General features: G+C 43.9%; 1 protein-coding gene across 5 annotated transcripts in view; it reads right to left on the bottom strand.

Annotated features, from left to right (window-relative positions):
• The window catches only part of tns2a (tensin 2a), a 43860-nt gene that overhangs the window by 18474 nt on the left and 2523 nt on the right, over positions 1-22863 (bottom strand). For 4 of the 5 annotated variants that reach the window (XM_037478153.2, XM_062563144.1, XM_062563140.1 and 1 more), the window contains exons 2-4: positions 8460-8565; positions 7979-8016; positions 356-394 (exon numbers count right to left, since the gene is read on the bottom strand). In XM_037478153.2, coding sequence (XP_037334050.2) covers positions 356-394; positions 7979-8016; positions 8460-8565 — 183 coding nt within the window. Of the gene's footprint in view, positions 1-355; positions 395-7978; positions 8017-8459; positions 8566-18410; positions 18512-22863 lie in introns of those variants that run through there. The other variant, XM_062563145.1, reaches the window with a different exon arrangement.

The raw sequence follows: 22863 nt of genomic DNA, 5'->3' as shown, positions 1-22863 counted from the left end.
AAGAGGAAGGGGAAGAGGAGGATGGTGGGAAAGAAGTAAGCGGGGGGGCGAAAGGAGTTAATTGAGAAGAAGAAAAGAGAAGAGAGATAAAAGGAGGGGGGAAAAGGGGGCAACAGAGGAAGGAAAGGAGAGTTAATTAAACAAACAGCCTCTCTAACGGATAAACATTACTACTTCCTGGAGGAACATCAACATTTCTTTGAGGCTAGAATCCTGCAGTGCTCCGGGAATGAACCCGAGCTCGGCTTCCCAAAAGGAATTCGAACAGAGGAAACCATATGGTGGTTTTTGGTAAGCCAAATGACGGGGGAAAACTTGTCGCTGCAAACAGAACGCAGTTGAGGAAAAGCCTTACCAGATCATTGGAAGGGGGCGCGATGCACGCCGAGGTCACCTGCAACACGCAAAGAGACAGATGAATACAGGGGGAAGGAGTCAGAGTAGATGATGAAACGCAAATGCTTCCCCAGACGAACACATAAAGATGGAAGAATCAACAAATAAAATCTACAGCTCACATTATAGGTGTAGGGAATTATGCAGACTCAATTTCTTGCTTGCTAGTTGAAGAGGATGTTGATTCCACTGAATATGAAATATATGAAAATATGTAATACACCTTAAAAAAGGGATTGTGGAAAAAGGTCAACATGCAAATGCATTACATTAATGTAAGCTTACTGCAATGCTAGCTTGTAACGTTAACGTTACTAGCTGAGCTAGCTAGGCTACCGCAGCATTCAAGCACATAAAACCCCAAGTTTATGTTCTTACATTCCATTTGATGTACGAGGTATAACACGAGATATTATGGGTAAATGAGTGAATTTTATAGGTGTTGATAGGAATATTATTATGTTAGCAGGCTAGCTGTTTCCCGCTGCCTCCAGTTTTTGTGTTTAGATAAGCTAACTGTCTCCATATTTAGCCTAACAAACTGACAAGGTAGTGGTATCAATCCTCTCATTCAACTTCATAATTAAATAGATATTTTTAAAATATCAAACCAATATATTTTCTTCATGTGTATTTCAAAGAAATATTCTGTATATTCTGGCTAGTATGAATTTAGCTTAATTAAGCACCTTAGCCATAATGTGATTTGTGATTGACAATAGCTATTATGTAATAAGATCTTATAATTGGAGGGAAATTACACGCACCCGCCAAAAGAATACCGACGCATTTTAACTTGTATCTCAATTGGTAACGCATCGCTGGGAAGGCTGCCACTTCTAAGATTTAGATTAAGACTTTGATTTTTGAATTGTGTAAGGGCATACAAAGGACATTTTTAAGAGCTACGTGACAGTGAAGGGAGCCCAAACACTGTCTGTGAAACAACTTACATGCACTTAAGTGCACGGTAAAAACATGTGCAGCTGATGTAAAATGTATTCTGAAGCCAAATACACAGCTGGAGGAACACCGGGACATATTCAGTATGACACGTCTAACTCCTGTGACTGCTTTGGGCTGACAGGTCAGTGAACTGTTTCCAAGAGGAAGCAGGAGCCCAACAGCAGCCCTAATAAAGACAGGAGGTGGGGGGCACAGTCATGCTTACTGTGGTGGAAACCCCAGCACTTACGTAAGCCCCCCGACACACACACACAAAGCAGTGTTCCCGCAACATATCCCCTTTTGGGACTGTTTATTTGGATACAGGAAAAAGGGCAAGGGCTTGTGTACGTCTCATTGTGCACAAAGAGGAAGTTGCACAGGCCCTGAACCTGCGGGTGTGTCCCCACAGCGTATGTGTGTGTGTGTGGGTGCGTCCGTGCGTTTGTGTTGTGCAGTGCTGTTAATCTGTCTTTCTGCCCTTAGCCTTTCTCAAGCCATCTCCCCCCGTCTCTTACCGATGCCTGTACGCAGCTACAGACATCAACAGGAAGCCAGAGGAGCAGATAATGAGCTAAATTGGGACTCGCCTCGTTTGACAGAAGTCGCAGGAAACAGCGTTTAGGTTCGGCCATCAAACAACGTGTTGGACAATGTTCCTGTGTGACTCACTCGCAGTATGAATGCTTTCCCCCCCCCATGTTTGGGAGGGAATTATTTCCCAAATTTTATCCTGTGGTGTGGTTGTTCTTGTTTTGGAATTCCCTGCTTGAACCAATCATAACAAGATAACTTGGATTGTGAAAATGAACATTTTCATTTTGTTTTTCGGTGTTCTTTGGAGTATGCTTTGTGTTTAGATTTCATCTAAATGTTCTGGTCTATAAAGACAGTGCACTTGCCCTGACCCAAGTATGGTTTTGGATGGGGTCTGTGTTCTTTAGACCCCGCGGAGCTGGGACCTTTGCGTGCTCTTTCTTAACAGATAGCTGTTATTTTGTATAACGCGTGTCCCCAGCTGGATGAATATGGGGGATTTGGGCCCCTGGCGTCTCCGAAAAAATCCTCGTTAAAGACCGCTTCCCCTTTCCCAGCATGAATTCCCCTGGGATCCTGGGATAGTTTTCAATGTATTTTGAGGTTTCTTGGGCCTATGCCTGCATCGGAGTACTGAAGGACACCACATTAACTGAAGCACAGGCACCGTCTACAGACCTCGTTTTTTGGGACAGCTGCTTTGCAATAAAAAAATAAAACATTTTTAAGAATTGAGTGAGTGCTGAATGCAGTTTATAGTTTCTCTGTCTTTCAGAGCAGGTCATCATCCTCCTTAATACTTGGAGTAGTCCAGATAATTTAATATTTCAATTTTATATGGCTGGAGTTTTTTAACTATAACTGCTTGTGTGATAGCAGCGTGAATCAGCCGTCATCTTGGTTGCTCTACCTGTTGGTTCTAAACTCTGCCTCCTCTCCTCTCCATAGGTTGCTCTCTCCCAGCGCCCAGCCAAGGGGCCGGCGGAGGGGCGGCCGCTTAGGCAGAGCAAACACGCCGTGCCAGATTCCATCTCCCCGGGCCAGCGCTTACGCACAAACTTCCTGCTAATAGACCTCCTCCCTTCTGAACCGTTTTCCCGCCCTGTTCAATCCCTCTTTGTTGGGGCGTTTTGCAACGTTGTGTTTTGCAGATTTCGGCTCTGCTAAATCCTTAACCTTCTATTTCCCCGATTTCTTTTTCTCTTTTTCTCCATTTAATCCCTTTCGTTCTTCATTCTTACTCTAATCGATTCCTAAGCGTCTCCCTTCCTTCGTTCATCTTCTCCACTTTCCCTTCTCAACTCCCTCCCCCTGTCTTTTCTCCTTCACTCGAATTTCTTACACCTTTCCTGTTTGCCTTCACCTTGACGATTCTTTCATTCCCTCTGCCTTCCTTTTTAAACCGCCCCCGCCGCCCCACACACAGGTTGGATTCCCGGACACCAAATATCCTTGAAAAAGACAAAAGACCCTTGACTAGCTTGTTCTGACTTGTTCTGGATTATTCAAACTGCCCGTTTGCATGTCTAAAATGTTCAAAAAGACAAAACTAAACACCCCCTCCATCTATTTTCTTGCCCTCTTCACCTCAGTCCTCTTCTCCGTGTCACGTTTTGGTTGGAGTGCTGCAGTGGCCCAGGCTTCTCAGAGGCTTTGACTCGCTCTTTGATCCATCAAAGTCCTAAGCAGCGTGGCTAATGGGTAATGCACAGCTCTCTGCTCGCAATGCACAACTGAAGATCTGTGGCTCTGAGATGGATAACTAGGGGGTGAGGTAGCAGCCTCGGTATGCTATTAGTGTGAGAGACCGGTGTGCTTTTGAGGGAAATTCAAAGTACAGTACCAGTCAAAAGTTTGGACGCACTGTCTCATTGAATGAGGGTCCAAGCATTTGACTGGTACTGGTACTGTGAGTAAAAAAACAACATATCAACTTCAGATCTTCCAAATCTTGTATTTTCCGTGCAGCAACCATCAAATGAGCACCAAATTCTGATCAGTCACTGTGGATTTAAGTTGAAGAAATGTCGTCCAGGACTTCCTGTGACATCCCTTTTAGGAGAATGGACGGACAAACAGAGAGCTCTTTGACATCCACAGCCACTGCTGTCGTGAAACGGAGTAACGGGACAAGTTCACCAATTACTGACACGCTAATAAGGGCGGACAATGTACCGAATAAGATAACATTCCGAAACAGAGCCCTGTACATTGAAGGAGATCTTGTTCAAAGCCTGTGAAGAGTCTGAGTAGGATTTGTTTCAATGTGTGACAGCTGTTTCCTGTCACACGTAGCTCGAATTCCAAACAAATGAACGGCACAAGGAATGCATGTAAAGAAAAGCTGCCTGAGCCAATTAGAATCATTTTTAAAGAGAGGAATGTGTGTGTGTGTGTGTGTGTGTGTGTATGTATTGGGACTCAAGGTTGGCAATCATACTCCATTTTTGCATGTGCCTCCACCTTCACCTTCAGCCCTTATGGTTGATACTTGCTGTCGCTCCACTCTGTCGCTTAAAACTCCACGTGGAGGCAGGTGGTCTGTCTTCTGCACAGAGTTACCTGGCTTGGCTTCATGACTCTCCTTCAAAATGCAGCCCACATGTCAAATGCCCCTTTTGACCCGGTGGGCTTTGGGAGGAGAGCAGAAAGGCACTCTATAGCGCACTATAACGGCTAATCAAGAACAACCCCTCTGGGTGAAGTTCTTTCTTTCCTCTGGACTCTTGGTGTTATCTGTGTTTTCTTTCCCTCTTTTCATTTTTCTGCACATGTTTCCCACTCTCTCAGTCTTTTGTCCCTCGTTCTTTTCCTTTGACCCACGGAAAGGGATGAGTCTCGGTCTCCAGTTATTTTGCTTCTCGCTCCAAGCGGCTGAGAGAGAGGTCAAGTTGGTCCCCTGCGAGCCTTTCTAATTGCTGAGTGTTATGAAATTCTCTGTTATGTAGCTTATGGGGGGGACTGTAAAAAAAAGATATGCAAACGTCCACCATGTTCACCCTCCAAACCTTGCCTGGACTAGAATAAACGCTTAAATAAAAAAGTTTGGGCTTTTATTTATCCTTTTAATTAGCACAGATACAATACCACATCCCCTCCCTCCAGCCAAGTGTTTACTCCATGCACTAAAAAAAAACGGGCCTTCCGGACAGACGTTGAGCACAGCTCGGCTCACAAACAGCACGGCTGTGTCGCCATAATATTCTCCCTGTGATATTCCCTTTTGGTCTTCAGAAGAGGTCTATTTAGATAAAGACAGAGAGATATTTGCTATCGCTAAGATCGGTGACTCGCGTCCTGCCCCCGGAGGTGGCCCATCCCACCAGCCGATCAGTGTGTTCCCCTCCTGGCCAACGCGCTGGCCGGCCAGGGTCCCAATCAGCTAACTGAGCTCAGTCCCACTTTTAACCCTCATCGACGCCTCTCAGGGCTCCAGCTGGAAACACACGGGCCTACCATTGTTATCACCCAGGTCTGTAGTCCTCTGTGATGTTGGCGGTGCAGTGGGATCCTGTCGTCCCGAGCGACTGGCACTGATTAACACAAGTATTTGGTGAAGCGCATATCCAGCAGGGGGGAGCCCTCTTATTTAGAATGCATTTTCTTTACTAAGAATTAAGAGGGGCTGCAGAGAGCGGGACTCAAAACCACAAATAACATTCCTTTTATGTTGGAGGAGCATCAAGACTTGTTGCTCTTTCTCTTGTCTGTAAATCCTCCTCCACTTCACGCTTGATCTATCTGTACTAGATCAGACCTCCCCTTCTTGTAAAGAGGAGTAGTATCAGCTTGTCTCTTGTAAAATGCAAACGTAAACATTTTTCACCAGAGATGAGGACGGATCCCGATGCGCAGAGGGCAAGCAGGGATCGTAAGCTCTGCCCTCCCTTGTTCATCAGCCAGTCTGTTAGTCGGTTAAGAGTGCTACAAATATCAATAACAATGTCAACTAAATCACACAATTCTATTTTAGTCTTATTCATTTAAGTACACTAGGAATATAAATCTTAACCAATGTGAGCTACATGGGTCAATTTCTCCGTAGGGACCGCTTGTTCCCACGTGAAATGAGTCAATGTGGATTTGTCACGTAACCTGTGTATTTTTCTTGCCTAAAACCAACTAAGTAGTATTAGATGTGTGCAAAAAAATCACACAGACTTCTCAGAATATATATCATGCAAACTGTTGTATTAAGTGAACGTAAATATAGAGTTACTGAGATTGTTCACTACTGTTCTAGGCTTTCAATGTGTGACAGCTGTTTCTTGTCACACGTAGCTTGAATTCCAATCAGATGAACGGCAAAAGGAATGCATGTAAAGAAAAGCTATCACGGGACTTTCACCAAGGACACCGCTATTTGTGTGAAACCAAAAGTCAACATGAGAAGTGTTTAAGTACGTGACTAAACAAAACACAATCGCATTTTAAAATGAATCAAGTCATTTGTATTCTAAACCTAGCAGAGGTTCCATTTCACACCATCTACGTTATTGAGAAAAGGTCACAGGTGTCATCATCTACCAAGAACCTATAATATAATTTGATTATTGTGTTCAAAGTGGTCAACCCTGGTCTTCTTAGGCACAACTGTAAGCCAATCAACAAATACTTTTAGTCAGTCCATGTCAATCTCCAGTCTACTCGTGAACCAGCCAATCAGAGTCCAGGGTCTGTAGTCTATTGGCGAACCATTTCTGCTGGGTTCCTCTGTGTCTTTTTCACTCCGACCAGCGGAAATACCTCTTCTTGGCTAATTAGGCCGGCATGTCATTCATGTCGTCACGGAATGCATTTCACCCATTTTAATCCTTCCTCCCCCCTTGCCATGACTTACCCCAACTTTCAAGATTTTCTTCTTGGGACCAAAGATGAATAGTAAAGGTAATCTCAGAAAGAGAACATGCTGAGATAAAGCTGATGATGACCTTCCGTTCTAGAGTTTGTGTGTGTGTGTGTTGTGCAATACAATAGCGATGAGTCAGCTGGAGGCTGTTGTGTGCCATCAATTAGTAAGATTCGTCCCCTGGTTTAGGGGTGGAAATGTGAATAGGAGCCCTTGGGAGAGCAGGATGGCAGAGGGCAGATCTCCAGATGTGCGAGCGAACACAACCACATGGCTGAATACCCTCGTCGAGAAGGGTGAAGGTGGAATGATTCGTACACAAGGTTATTGGTAATAATTGCCATATGTGAATGAAGCGCAAGCGAGGGGAAACACATTTCATAATATCATGCAGTGCTTCCCCCAGGTTTCTATTCCACACTATCTGAGGGGTGAGGGGGGGGGGGGGGGGGCGGTGGCGGTGCCCCCCTTCGTCAGTGGTAGGGGAAACACTACCACTGGGCAGCGGAGATGGAAATCAACAACAAGACATTAGGCAGTAAACAACAACACACTCCTTTCTATATGCTTTTTAGCATATATAACTGAAAAATACACAACTCTTGTGCCCGTGTATACCACTTGTTAACTCTGAACTAGGTTGCAGTGAGAAGTGATGAGAAGTGATGGCTATGTCAAAGCCATCTTTTGAGTCGACCTCGGGGCTCTCCTCACATAGAGGCCCGGGGGGACGGAGCGATGCTAGAGGAATGAAGAGCATCCTTCCCACATGCCCTGGCTCCCTGGCTCCGCGGCTGGCATCCCCCCCACCCACCCACCCCTCTGCGTCCCTCTGTCTATTCATTACGCTCCTTCAATGATCCTTTCACAGGGCCACCGGCGTGGGGTCGGAGAGAGGCTCGCTGCGCTGTCCGAGGAATGCCACCAAGGGGTGATCGTATGAACCGCGATGTGGCGATTCCCGCCCATCACTGAGCCGCTGTCACGCACCTTTAATGCCTCACTGGTATGATATCATTTTGCAGGTATGTAAGTGTAGAAATTTGAAATATTTCAAATTTCAAAACAAAATATGCCTCGTTTTTTATTCTCCAAAAATGAATATATGAAAATGGAAAGCATGGAGGAGCACGCTGTAAGAATCAACCACACAGTCCATAATGACAAATCAAATAATGATGCACTCTGCTCTGAAAGCGTGTGTGTGTGTGTGTGTGTGTGTGTGTGTGTGTGTGTAAAGTGGATCCTTACCTTTCCCTCACACTTCCTGTGGGTGGCTGTCTTGCATACTAAGAGGAATGGGGAGTAGGGAAAGAGGGAGGACCAGAAAAAGGCAGACAAAATGAGTGTCAAGTAGGAGTTTAGTGTACAAATGATGTAATGGGGTCAAAAGAATGGGTTCTGAAAAGAAACACACAGGATTATGACACATATGTGCTTTTTTAATGAGCTCTCCTGACGCATCAGGATATGTGACTGTCCTTCTTTGAGTGGCTTTTAAAGGACAGTCCACCACCAACTAGGTGAAGCCAAGGTAAAAAGCCTACTTCATTTACATAGTCGATGATAGAAACTTTGTCCCCTTCGCTAGTGTGACATGATCACAGCTTGTGTGTGCATCCTACATCCTGCATCCTGGCATGATGATGCTTACTACATTTAGTCCCGGGCCTTCAGGCTCAATTGGTCCTGAGTGAACAAATTCCAACTGTACAATGCCTGCACCATTTACCTCTGCAGAAAGAGCCGGTGTGGTCCACGTTCTGGCGGCACACGCTGCACTGCCGCTTCTTCTTGAAGGTCTTTTCCTTGAAGACGTGGGGCTCTCCCTTCCCCACCTGCATAGACGAGCACACACACAGGAAAGTTCAGAGCCCGGTTGGAAACCTGATAGAGCGCAGAACCAGAACAGATCAACGCAGCCTGTGGAGCGGCCTACCAAAGGAAAGGGAAACAAATGCACAAATCCTTGTTTGACCTTTGACGCCAAGAGCTTAACTCTCTATCCACTTCCACCTGAAAGGATGACAACAAGAAAGAAACTGTTGTTGTCATCTTGTTCTCCCTCCACGAAAGGAGAAGAAGAAAACTCAGACGCCATTACTTGGTTAACGGATAAGCAGCTCAGACGTGTCAGCTTTAACACGTGTGTAAGACAGACTCGAGTGCAGGGTATGTATGCTACATCCATTCCCTACTCCCTTTGGCTCATGAACTCTTGTTCTGGTTATGTAACTATCTTCCAGTAATAATCCTTGTGGTTCCCGCCCATACCACACTGTAATCCTTAGTGTGTGTGTGTATGTCTGTTTGGAAAAGAAAAAAGGAGCACATGTGTTGGTGTAATTCTTCTTTGCGTTTCCTTTTCATGTCCATGTCACGATGTGAGTGTGTCCACCTTGGTTTGTGTGTGTAAGTGCCAGTTGGTCTATCTTTGTGGGGACCAATTTGCGTAGATGGGGTTAGGGTAAGGGGCTTGAGAATGCAGTATTTCAATGTGTTTCCCAACAAAGACAGAAGTACAGTGATGTGTGTGTTTGTAGCAGCCATTCCCACCCAGTGCCTCTTTGTTACCCCACATGGGATTACGACCACAGATGACTGGGCCTAATGTGAATCTGTGGGGCTTTGAACATGGGAAGTCAAACAACCCAGGGCTAAGTATGGGGATTGCTTAGCATGTTTTCTTGCAGGGCTATATGGCGGCAGGGCAAGAGTGGGGTGGGCCCGCAAACTAACAGTGTGTGCAATGTGATGCTGAGGGAACGAATACTCTGGAAACGGTCTGGATTCCAGTCAATGGATGTCAGAAAGTTATCTTTTCACTCTTCAAGAGCAAATGCCTTCCATACAACAAAAAGGCTGGATTGGAGGACAGCAGGTGCACGCCCTGATGGGATATCATGTCACATCGATTATTAGCTACACAGGAACAACAGCAATTATCACTCAGAAATTGCATCCAGTTGCATCTCGATGCAGTCAAGTGCATCGAGATGCAACTATAATATAATATAATATCAATTATAATGCTATCCTGATGTGTTCATTTTGATTTGCAAGAAACTAGCTTGAAGGATATGATGTCACCTCCAACAATTCCTAACTAACACTAACTCTATGAAGATCTCATTACATAATTTAAACTCTTTAGTCTTCTTTAGCAAATATTTAAATACAAATGCAATCATTTGACTGGTGATTTCATGCAACACATACAGGTTTTGCAATCAGTATCAGAAAGGAAGAAATGGTATCGGAAAATCTCTTTAAACCCATCCACATCATCACCACGAGAAGACAGTGTTGACGCAACACTCCTCAATAAGTATCAACCGGATGCATAACACGTCTTTTTTGTTTCCTCTGTGCCTGCTTTTCCTCCTTGGTACCAAAGAAAAGGTGCCGTTTACACACTCCCTTTCTATTATTGTGCAGCTCCGGACTGTTGGGGAGCGGACAGTGTTTGGACAGCTGCCTGCCTGGCATCACCCTGTGTGAAGCGGGGGCTGCAGGACAGATGTGCTTCGGCTTGCAGCGTGGTGGAAGGGGAGCCTGGTGGGTGGCTCAGGGGCCTTTGCTGGAATGTTATGTAATAATGTGCGGTCATGGGGATTGACATTTCAAAATCTGCGTAGCCATTATTTTTTGAAAATCTCACATTTCTCATGGTTTTGATCTCCGATGGACTCAGCAGACGGACTTACTTGTGTGTAGTATGTGTGCATGTATGTATATTTATATATAGGGATGCATGAGTCTATACACTTAAGTTTAAAAAAGCACCAGTTACTGTCAGCTTAACCCCAGTGGTGATGTGGGCTGAGAGATAAACACATAGATGACAGGTTGGCAGCATTCTTCCTGTTTCAGACACAATCACGACCACTGTACAGTCCAGCCACAGGGACTCCTGGTCGGACAGCGGTCACCAATTTGCTTCCGAATGCTGTATGAGGTCTCCTGTGGAGAAGCTGTTCTACTCTGGTTCATTCAATGACCTAGACCAAGTGTGAAGGCATGACATACTGAAAGAAACAATTTTCTATTACAGTACAGTACAATATATTACAGTTAATAGTTATACTCTCAAAACTGCATTGTTAAGGCAGAAATTTATTTTAATTTTAAAAATGTAATTTCCTCTCGTGAGGAAGTTAATTACAGCTGAACTATGATTGTTGAGTTGAGCTGCAGGCCGAGCCCCTCTCTGGCGTTGAGGCGGGCTTAGGTGTGTCTCCCAGGCTGGAGGCGGGAAATGGAATGTAGCAGGTGGAGATGATCTGGAAATCAGAGTGAGTTGGAGGCATTTAAAATTGAGAATTGTGAATTAATTATGGTTTCTTGGGTAGATTTCTTTGACCTTCTATTTGTGTTTTGTATTTCAAGGTTTTTCACCTGGTTTGGCCAGGACCATCTTAATTGTCTGATTTAGATGATTCAGAGACTTCGATAACCCTAATATTGTACCTTCTGTATGAACGCATTGAAAAGTGGAAGTCGAGACAGAGAATAGTTGTTTGCCACTGTGTTCATGCCACAAATTTGGAATTTTTCAAACTTCACCTTTAAGCTATTATGCTCAGAAAGCAAAAGCCCAAAAGAAATATTTCCAATGCGTCATCACCTCGACTTCAGGAAAACCTGGTTGACTACCAAATTATTAAAACAACTTGTGAGCCCAGCAAACTGAAACCTCAGCGTGGCATGTGGACAAGTTGGAAAGGAGGATTTTTACAGAGGAAGCCGAAAAGAGCTGGACGAGCGAACACTGTGAAGAGAAGCAGTGAACCCACCATGTTAGAAAGTGTTATTTTTTTCGTAACATCTTCAGCTGAATCCATATAAGATAAACAAGTCCCAATGGACTTGATTTCGAAGACGCAATGATCGGTTTCAGTTTGGGAACATTTTGGCTTTAAGCCGAATAAGAGCGCAGGAGAGCAACCGACAACAAACGGTGGAAACGAAAACCGGCAACACAACGAAGCTAAAATCTCACCAAAAACAACCTTCCGCCCAGTCTTTCAACCTGAACTACTGTCGGTTCCTCCCTAAATGTTCGTGCAATAATCACACAACAAAAATGTGATATCGTGAGCCCTAGGCGGGGGCGCCCCCCCTGTTCAATGGTAGAGGAGACAATGACAGTTTCCACTGTAATGGATAAACATCTTCCCTCCTGGTCCAAACATCTGCTATTTATCATGGAGTGCCCTAATAAAGAAAGTGGTTGAGGTCATTTGCTGCTGCCGGAGAGAAAAGAAAAACAGAATGAAAAGTCCAAAACAGGAAGACAATTATCATCCGCTTAGTGGGAAATGAGTAAATTCATGCCCTGGTGCTGTACATGCACACAGGTGAACCAAACCGGGAGCATCTGCCTTTCCAGACAATAGCACGAAGTACACCATAGCGTTGGAGTTACGAGCTGCGGAAACTTCCCATATTTCCACAGGAGTGACACCAGTCGAAAGCAGCTACTGGAGACTCTAAGAAGAAGAACACATACACACAACACACACACACACAAAAGTAGAGCACAAGCAATGACTCACGCGTAGACATATATCCCTTCAAGCCAGTCCAGTAGAAACCAACAGCCTTCCCTTTATCCTCTTTTCTCTGACCCCCCTTGAGTCAGGACAGACCCCAACTCTCCTACAACGTCGCACAATGTGGTCCTTTTTTCTAATATTTTGAGCTTTTTTGGCAGAAAAAAAGGAAACCAGAGGCTGAACTGCAGTCAAAGAAATGCTTTCTAACCGGAGGTCCCTCCCCTTTCCTCGCCGCCCGGCTGCCAGCCGTCACAGAACAGTAGCTGGATTGAACGAGGGAGGGGGTCGCCCTCACAAGAGATGCACACACTCGGCCAGAGATCTATGCATACAAATGTAAAAACAAAATACACAGGAACTATTTGTGGGCCGAAAACATACACACACGCACACACATCCATGGAAACTCACTTGCTCCATTGGCTCTAAAAATAGCCTCGGTATTCACACAATGATGGACATTGTGTGAGTCTGGTACATTACGGCTGGCAGGCCGGTGACCTCAACTTCAGCTACAGATGGTCAGTGAGGACACCCGATAAAAGAAGTCTAGAGGAAAAAGTCTTCCTACCCGTTTTATCATTCTCTGTGAATGATAAAATCTGTGAATGTACCTTTGTGGGTTTTTTTCAGTAACTTTGGTTTGGGTAAATTCTGCTCGGACTGGAGAGGTCTGATCATCGGTTTTTTTATGTTACACCGTCAACGGCAACTGACGAGCTTTCTTTACTAACAATGTTAACAGCAATGGTGTTTACTCTGCTGATTTACGATTTGATTGAAGAGTACACTGATTGAGAATTACACACATTGTTGGGTGTAGTGTTTTTATTTTTTATTCAACATATTCTTCCCTCATGTGAGAAACCTGGCAATTAGACCGTGGGTGGGTGGCGTATTTAGAAAGATTTTGACGTATCCCGGTATATGACGGTATTGCTTTTCCCCCCAAGTAAACACATTAATTCATTGGCCTCGAAAGGACTGTTTGCTGCTCGCTGGCCAACTTGCTGTGGCCGGTGAGTTTGTTAGCTCGTTAGCGTGTTAGCTAGTTGTGGCTGCTCGAGTTGCCACCAGAGGCTCGACTTTGCAATAAATCGTTTTCTGATCTACCGTAATTAACAGACACAGCTCCTGTCTTGGGCACAAGTTGTATTGGTGCATCTCTGGTTGTTCCTGCTTTATCGTTCTTTTCTGTGTTTTCATGTAGCAACAGAGTTACGTCGGGGTAATTTCCATAAATATACAATTATTATTGTTAAAATTTGTTTATGTGTCACTAGCTGTTGTGTTGTGGTGTTTTACTCTGTTAAAGAGAGTTTGTTGTGGGTTATTCATTGTTGTTATAAAGTTATAACCATGACTGAATCTCAACACACATAAGACAAGAAGCTCCGTCCGCTGGGCGCTACGTGATGACGTGTAAAAACAAATTCTGCCGCCTGCTGAAGAGCAACGTTAGTTGTTATGGCGAAACACCGGTATGAACGGTACGTGAGAAATTCATACTGTACGGAAATCTTATACCGGTTTAACTTTTGAACCCCCCTGTTGTAATGGTAGGGGAAACACTGAGGTTTAGGGGAGTTATTCTAGTATTATTGGAAATGTAGGTGCCAGCTTTAAGCAGAAAAGTTGGGGAAAGTTACTTATTTTTTAATCAACACCACCTGATTTAGAAATGTGCAAACATGCACTCTGTATATACATTTTCATTCAGCCATTTAAACCACTTAGTAGGGAATAGTTTGGATATTTTTTCCAGCATGCGGGCAAAACACAGCAAGTAAACAACATCTCAAGTGACATCATGGAAGTACATCCATTAGACGTTGTGCTGCTCACTCTGGAGCCTCAAAAGGCTTTATGCAAACTATTTGCTAACACGTGCAGCAGTGCTCTGCAAGTTCCCTTTTATAATTTGTCCTCTACATGCAGATAATCATGGAAGAAATGACATCATATGTTCCTACGTTTAAAGTTACAAATTGCTTGTTTATTCTGTCTTGATAATGTTTTTTCCAGCAGTAGAGAAAATTCTTTGGTGCATAACGTTACTACATCATTCCAGAAATGTGTCCTTCTATTAGCATGATGATATTCAGTACATTACTATTCAGTAATAAAAGGTTTCTTGGTTTCTTTCTACTTTCAGGGCTGTTTATTTCCTCCGGTCTTTGCAGGATACCATTTCATTAAAAGCCGCCCCTTTTCCACTGACAGTTAGCAAGCTGGTTAGCTCAGTTGTTGACATGCATCAACCTTTATATCTAAAAAGTGAGTTAAACACTTCTCTAGTAGCCATCAGGGGGCGATCCCTCTGGTTGCGAAAATCGGTTTAATTGTATAGAAATCTATGAGAAAATGACTATGCTTCTCACTGCATTTAGTACCTCAGAAAAGAACATAACATAACAGGAGTTTATGGTCTCAATCTTCTTTTAAGTATTTTTCAATAGAGCACGATTTTACCAAAGATGTAAACCCAGGGCAAACACGGTAATGGGACAAATATTTCACAAAAGGTCATTCAAGAGATGTAGTTCTTACAGTCCAAAAAGGTTTTATGTCCCTATCGTATAAGACATAGAGGAGCAGCAACATTTCTGCTCAGATAATTTATTGACTATCACTGATACAATTTATCTTAAAAGACAAATTCATTTATTGTATAAACTGTTTGCGAGAACAAATTGTGAGTGTTTGCAAGAGCAGAATGCAAGGCAGCTTTTTCCATTGGCAATCACATATGATGGATAAGATGGAATACTCTCAAGTATTAATAGTCTCTTTTGGTGAAAGAAATATTGAAAGTCCAATAGAAATGGACAAAAAGCCAAATGTTTGGAATGTATGCTTATTAAGTGTCTTTTATGCACTACAACACAAACAGACATTCAATTCAGTGGTGTGTTTATGACTCCTTGCATACTTAAACCCCACCCTCCATTTAGAGCATCTCTCATGGGTCGGGATATCCAGGTTCCTGCTTCATCCTGTTGGGTATCAACACCAGCGTGTGTGTTAATAAAATGTCTTTCAATTCACTCGTATGCGAGTGCACGAGGGTGTATGTTTGTGTCCAAAAAGGGTGGGACAGGCTATGGAGGGAACAGAGACTGCTTGTTCCCGAGGTGAGGTCAGCGTGCCGTCATGATGCACTTCCGCTCCCGACGGGTACACACAGAAACACAGGCATCTAAAAACAAACTGATGCTCTCTCCCATGGATGATAATTAGCTGGACATTCTTAACGTATTAACTTCTCTGCACTGGCTTCCTGTTAAATCAAGAATATCATTTAAGGTACTTCTCCTCACCTACAAGGCACTTGCTGGTGAGGCACCGTCTTAAAGAGCTTGTTACACCGTATTGTCCTACAAGGCATCTGTGCTCATTTAAGATAAAGCTTAAAACGTTCCTCTTTGATATTGCTTATAGTTAAGCTGCTCTAGGCTTAGACTGCCGGGCGACTTCTTAGGACACACCGAGCTCCTCTCTCACGCTCACTCATTTCTGTTATAGAAGAATTGAATGTATTGTACATCTTTTACATTGTTGATTCTGTAAACATGACATCCATTGCAGTCTGTTCATCCCGGGAGAGGGATCCCTCCTCTGACGTTCTCCCTAAGGTTTTTTCCCTTTTTTCCCCCTTTGAAGGTTTTTTTTCTTTTTTTGGAGAGTTTTTCCTGTGCCGATGTGAGGGTTTCGGGGCAGAGGATGTTGCATGTGTACAGACTGTAAAGCCCTCTGAGGCAAATTTGTAATTTGCGATTTTGGGCTATACAAAATAAAATGAATTGAATTGAATCTCTGAAGCCAATAAAGGCCAATAGTTGCTGATTTGTTAGCCACAGCCAGGTATGGCAGGAGGACGTTGCTTAGCGTAGCGAAGGGCCTCTTAACGTTTTAGCCAGACAACCCTTTTGTTTTGCCAAAAGCTATCGTGGGTCTGAACATAAGTAGGATGGTCCTTTTGGAGAGTTGTAGAAGTAATAAAAGAACGTTCTTGTTGGGCATGGGGGTGCCACTGGGCCCCCCTTCCAATCCAATGGTTGGGAAAGCACTGATATTCTTTCAGGAACTGATACACTTTGAGAGGGTAAGACGAATACTCGGACACCTAGATGCCGTGGCAGTCACCTGTTAATCACTAAGTAGCACCACTCTAAAGCATCCTGTGTTGAAGAAGACTTGGAACCAGCATCGAGACCACAAACTCATGTTTGCAATGTTTACTGAGGGAATAAAATGAGAAGTCGAGTCTTTTTCTCATAGACCTCCATACAATCAGTCGCCCACTGATGGTCTTTAGAAAGAATGCAGGTTTTGAGGAACTTAACAATTGGTCCCACTTCTCGAACTGCAGGGTCGCCCCTTAACTCATAGAAGATCCTTTCTTGTCGCTTTTCCTGCTGAATTATAATAAAATACAAATAACTTGGAACCATACTATAATTCCTCCATCACTGAGATAAAAGCACTCGGCGAGATCGCGACTCTTTGCGGTCCTGGCTCCCAGATGGTGGAATGAGCTCTCTGATGACATCAGGACTGCAGAGAGCCTTTACATCTTCCGCCGAAAACTTAAGACACACCTCTTTAGACTCTACCTTGACTAAAACGCTAGCAGACCATAGCACTAACAAATCGTAGCACTTAAATTGTACTTATAATGGCACTTTTCTATAACATGTTTTGAAACTGCTTATTTGACGAAATTGTACTTTCTTGTTACTTGTTCTTCTGAGTTTGTATCTCTATGTGGAAATGCACTTATTGTAAGTCGCTTTGGATAAAAGCGTCAGCTAAATGACATGTAATGTCATGTAATTGCTTTAGGATTTTTCCAAGTGAGAGTGAAAGCCCGGCACTGTAGATGGGAACTCTGTTTCAGCCCCTCAGTGAACATGGGAGAGTCCCAAGTAAACACAGCCATCACAGACCATTTCTGGACTATCAAACCTCTCAGGTACCCAAGAATTACAAATATAGAATACGACTGTACACCGGGTACAACAACAGCATTGTGCAGCTGCTTACTCCAGTGGAGCACTCCCGTGCCTTCATCCGAGGCAACAGTGGTTGTGGTTGCCCAGTATGTCCATAGGAAAACCGAATTTGACTAATTGCTTTTTTTGAAACATAAGATCTTTTTACAATCTGTCAGAATGCCCGATGGACCACCGCCTCTCTGCATCACACTGCAGCCAACACGGGAAAAAGGGCCTACGACCACACGGTTATCGGCAGAGGAAAGAACGAAGGGGTTGGACAATGTTATCTTGTTGTTAATGCTGAGCTGCTTTCCTTGTGTCTCAAACGCAGGATGGGAACTCTGACAAGGGTTCCTGATATGGAGCCAATACTAACCGAGGGATGTGAGAACACCCGTTAATCAGTTCAAGCACACGTATATACACGCACCCGCTGTGAAGTGTGATCACGCACACAGCAATGAAAAAATTGTTGAAAAGCACCCTTATGTTCAACTCATGCTCTTGATGTTACACATGCTCAACCGCAGCTCGTCATCACAGTGTGTCAAGGCTGGAAGCCACAAAGTCGTATGTTTTTCCCATCGCACTAGAAATTCTTATTAAAAGGTGAAGAGCCCCTGTCCTTAGCTGTTATATTTAACTGATCCATACGAGTTAAGAACTATATTCCTATATATATATATATATATATGTTGTGTGCGTCATTATCGGTTAAACCTTGGTGGCACACGCACTCATCTGAAAGATTGAAAGATGACCCCCACCCCCAATTACATGATTTAGCGACATTAAGCTGAGGTCACAGAGGGGCTTTTGGGGGGCTCTGAGCGCATCATATGACTCTCTTCAGCAGTTGTATGTCAGAGGTGCGACGCCTCGGCGAACAAGTCACTAACGTTGCTTCTTTGTAAACTAACGTTATTGCAATGGAGAAACACATGAAGAAATATAACATAGCATAATGTGGGATTATCAAAAAAGTATAAGCAGTAAATCTCTGGCGAACTATTTCTTGTCAAGGGAACCGCCTCTGGAGCAGAACCAGCGGGCAGCTCGTGCAGGGCGAAGCATCAGAACGCCTCACTGACAGGTCAACCACTCTCACAGACTTTTCGGTCTTACCTTGCTCATTTTCCCGCTAATCATATCTCCTGGTGTTCATGCGCTTTTCCTCATCCCCGCGGGAGATCCTCGGTAACAGGGCCCGCCACTAAGAACAGAATATGTTTTCTTTTGCTCGGGTCCAGCCCCTCCGCGCAGGGGCGGATGGGCGGAGCCACGCGCGGCTGCAAACGCATGTGTGGAGTAGACTTTGTGAGATCTCCCCCCTCCCGTCTGCCCTGGGTTGTCTTAGACACTCCCTGGCCAAAACATAGTTGAGGGAATTAACTGATCATCGAAGAACACTTTTTTGTCATACATAACCGTTATGTCAAAGATTGATAAATGGCCAAATTCACTGTAGAACAAGAATGATGTGGCTGTGCAATTCAATGGTCATAGGAAGTTACAAAAAACGGTCACAACTGAGGTAGTCGATCTGGGTGTGAGTCATTCATTAAAAAAGCTCCAGTATGTAAACAAACATATTGAGGCGTTTTTTAATTACGGACCTTAGGTGGCTCCGAGGCCTCCTTCTTCTCTTAAAGAATAACACCGCCATTCAAAATCACCAAACTCAAGACTTGAAAACGACAGTCCATAAAATAATGGGGGACGTCACGATGACTACGTCCACTACTTAAACGCAGTCGACGGGTAAAACCCAGCCCAGTGTTGACAACTTCCAATTAAGGCAGCAAAAAAATGACCAAAAACAACCAACATGGCTGTACAGTCCCGTAGGGATGATGTGGTTTTATGGGCGCACCACTGAATGTACCATCACAGTGGTTGCCCCATCAAAAAGGGCAATGGGATTACTACTTTGGATTTTGGATTATGTTGTAAGATAAACTTAGTTGAAAAGAGACATGTAAGAACTCCATTTGTACCTTCTTCTGCAAGATACAAATGGAGTACCACTTTTATGAATTTTGGAGGATAAACTAAAAATCTAACATCAGGCTATGAACTGGCTTACTACAGTTTCACGATGGCCACAGCACAGATATATTTTCCATTTTCAACTAATTAATTGCTGTAGGGAGGTAAAGAGATTTTTAACAAATGTAACTCAAATGGTTTTGAAAAAGATTGCTAACCCTACTTTTAAATACATCAAAAACGAACATAACTACCACATTATGACAATACCCGATCAGCTTTATATTTCTATTGCTTCCTTATTGTAGGCCCGGTGTCTGATCCACATCTGCATGGACCCTGCTGGGTGATGCACTAGCATGCTAGCAGCAGCACCATGTGGTGGGATAGCTGAAATGCACCAGGTGAGGTAGGGTCTTTTTTAACATGCCTTCACTGTAGCTCACAAGTGTCGGCGGAAAATGTTTGAATCTTTTCCTCGCCAACAAACAGCCATTAATGCAGGGATAATTGGAATTAGCTTGAATATGCAGCTGTGTTTACATTCCATTGATGTGTGCGCATATACATTCATTCCCATCCTTAATTGTTTGCCAGTGATCTTTCACAGCTTCAGACTCACTAATCCAAGGGGCATTACTTCTGTCTACTTCCTCGATCCCTTAGCCACTTCCATATGTGTTGGATCAACGTGCAGGTAGGGCACATGGTAGTGAACCATGACTATGAGTCACGGCGCCCCCCACCCCCTGAAACAACACGTGCAGTAATACAGTCCATGCCTTTCGCTCACTACCATGGAATTTCTTACTCATGAGAGAAGAAAAACTAAGGAGGAATGACTGATTGAGGGGGGAGTTTATTTCTTGTTTAAAGGTTGTTGCTCCGTTTTTCTTTTGTATTGTCGCAGGGTGAGGTGACGATAAAGAGGTGCATGGGGGGAAGGGATTAAGAAGCAAAGTATAAAGGTGGGAGAAGGTAATTGGGAAGGCCGTGGAGGCCACATGCAAGATTGAAAACAGACATACGGGCCATGAGAGACAGGAAGCTGGTGTTTGGGATTGGAATGAGTGGATTGGGGGAAGGGTCATTTTGTAGAAAGATGAAGATGAGGAATGAGGGGGAACGCTTTTGCAGTAATACCGAGCAAATCTGGAATCAAGCTTCTTCTACGCTCGGAGCCAATGTGGGTAATCACAAGGATGCCAGGTGATTAGGGAATTGGAAGGGCTTGGAGCCCGCATAAATGATGAAGAGGTGGGTGGAGGGGAGACGGGGTTGAGAGGAAAGGAGGGCAGGAGGGGGCTAGTGAAGGTGGGGGAAGCGCACGGCTCGGCCGATGATCGTGTTGGATTGCACTACGCTCAACGTTGATAAGGTGCAGCTGTGAACGGAGAGAGCGGAGAAAAGTGGTGGGTGAGACGCAGGCGACAGAGTTGCCGGCGATGAGGTCAATAGAATCCATCTTTCTATTGCCCAAAAGACATTTTTCAAAACTGAGTGCAAGAGAAGAGAATCGCCCATGCATAGTTTCTTGTGAGGTGTTGCTTTCAAGGCCGGTGCTGGGATTTGTTGGCTTTTTTTCTTCGCAAGACTTTCCCTAAAGAGGAAAGGCTTTATGTCTTTTTCCTTTTCCCTCGATCATCTTTCATCCGCACGCTACACACAACTGGCATTCCTTTAGAAATCCGGCTCAAACTGTTGGCCGATCATTGTTTTCAAGCCACAGGAATCTAGTCGGCCACCCGCCCAGTCTGGAGTTCACAAAGGAATGCATCTTTTTATTGTGTGTGAGAATTACCTCTATTTCTATTTCATACTTATCCTGAATGTTTGGGGGGTGGGGGAGGGGTCATCCTAACCGGTCAGTGCTCCTTCCTGTGTTGGCTGTGTGTTTGTTGTAAATGCTTGCGGCTCAAGGCCTCAGTTATGGTCATGGCCAATCTAAACTCGCGACAAATTACAGGGAAGCTGAACAAATACATATAAAAAAGCCACTGTCCCAATGTAGCCCTCTGTGTATTTCTAGTGTTAACAACACGAAAAAAAAAACAGAACTTGTATACTTGGTATAAAAGACTAGAACGAACACACATTCAAGATCATGAGGATAATAAATAAGAACCCCTATCACCCCTGAACATTTCATGGAAATTCATCCAGCATGTATTGCAGTCAAAACCCAAAATGCCAACTTCATGGTTAGACCAGAGGAAAAGTTATTAGATCATATCTACTACATCTCATAGCTATCCAGGTTGTTTAAAATTAGAATTTAACTGCAGAATGATTCTGTTGCTCAGTTTGTGGTCATAACACAAAAGAAAAAAAGTAATTTAATGACAAAGACCAAACCTCAAAGTGCCAGTCTCATTATTTCTGTCAGAAGATTGTCTACTTTGATTTCTCCTTCATGAATTCTAAATCATATGACACGGATTGATGGTTTATTTCAAAGAATACCATGTAAGCCACTAGAAGTTGTTTTATTCTTTTTAGAAGGTTGTTTATTGATGCTCATGTGAGGTCTAATCTAAGAGCAGAGAATGAGAGGACGGAATTCTAAAAGAGTAATCCAGTCACGCTAAAAATAAAATAAAAAATAGTCCCGAAAAACAATGAATGCTCCTATGGTGTTTTTACCCCCCCGGCCACCCTGCAAGCTGCAAAAGTATATACAGTTTTTCCCCACAAGAAATTGAGATAAACAGTGATAACCAAAGAAAAAAAGACGTCCGATAAAAAAGCAGCTCCCTTTCCTGTGTTCCTGATTATTAACATGATGTAAGCAGACTGTTAGCAGAACGTGGATCATTTATTATTATTTATGGCGTGTGATTTGTACTGATTTGGAAACTTAAGCTATGTCACATTCTGTTCCGACACTTGTGATTGTCTGCACCCCACGGAAAGCAACCGAGAAAAAATAAAAAAAAGAGGTGGAAAGAGCTGGTGAATGAAAACAAATGAGCATGAATAGAGTAGAAGACGTCTCCTCCTCTTGGACGGTCTGTGGGATCTGACTGGTTCCCACACCCCTGTGGCGGGGTCAGTCACCGCTGGATGACGTCGTCCAGAGGGCTCCACATTCCCACGCTGCACTGTGGTCTGGGGCAACCGATGCATGCACACACACAAACACATTTCGATGATGCACACATCTGGATGCGAAACATTGCGATTACCTCTCGATGGCTAATAGCAATTTCAACGATGACTCCAACTGGCCTGCCTCTGTTCACGCAGCTGAGGCCCGAGGACGCCATAACGGTACCATTGTGTATGCACAGATGTGAGCTCAGCTTGGAGAAGCCATCGTCATCTGTGTCCTCTTGTAAATCGAGAGGTTGAACAAAATACACAGACACACACACACATACACACACACATGCAGACACACACTCCAAGTGAGGAGATAAACAATCACCCCTTCAACTCTTTAACTAACAGATCTTAAGGGGGAATATGCAACGTAAATGACGGTGTTACATGTTGAGCGTTGACATTACGAGTTCTTCATTACTGATTCACACTGTATCTCCAGTGAGGCCACATTTTGTTTCATGGTAAAATCAACTAATGTGATTCA

This window comes from Pungitius pungitius, chromosome 1, assembly GCF_949316345.1.
Source record: "Pungitius pungitius chromosome 1, fPunPun2.1, whole genome shotgun sequence".
Taxonomy (NCBI): Eukaryota; Metazoa; Chordata; class Actinopteri; order Perciformes; family Gasterosteidae; genus Pungitius; species Pungitius pungitius.
The sequence above is the reverse complement of the archived record's forward strand: the minus strand, read 5'-3'. Positions and strand labels throughout refer to the sequence as shown.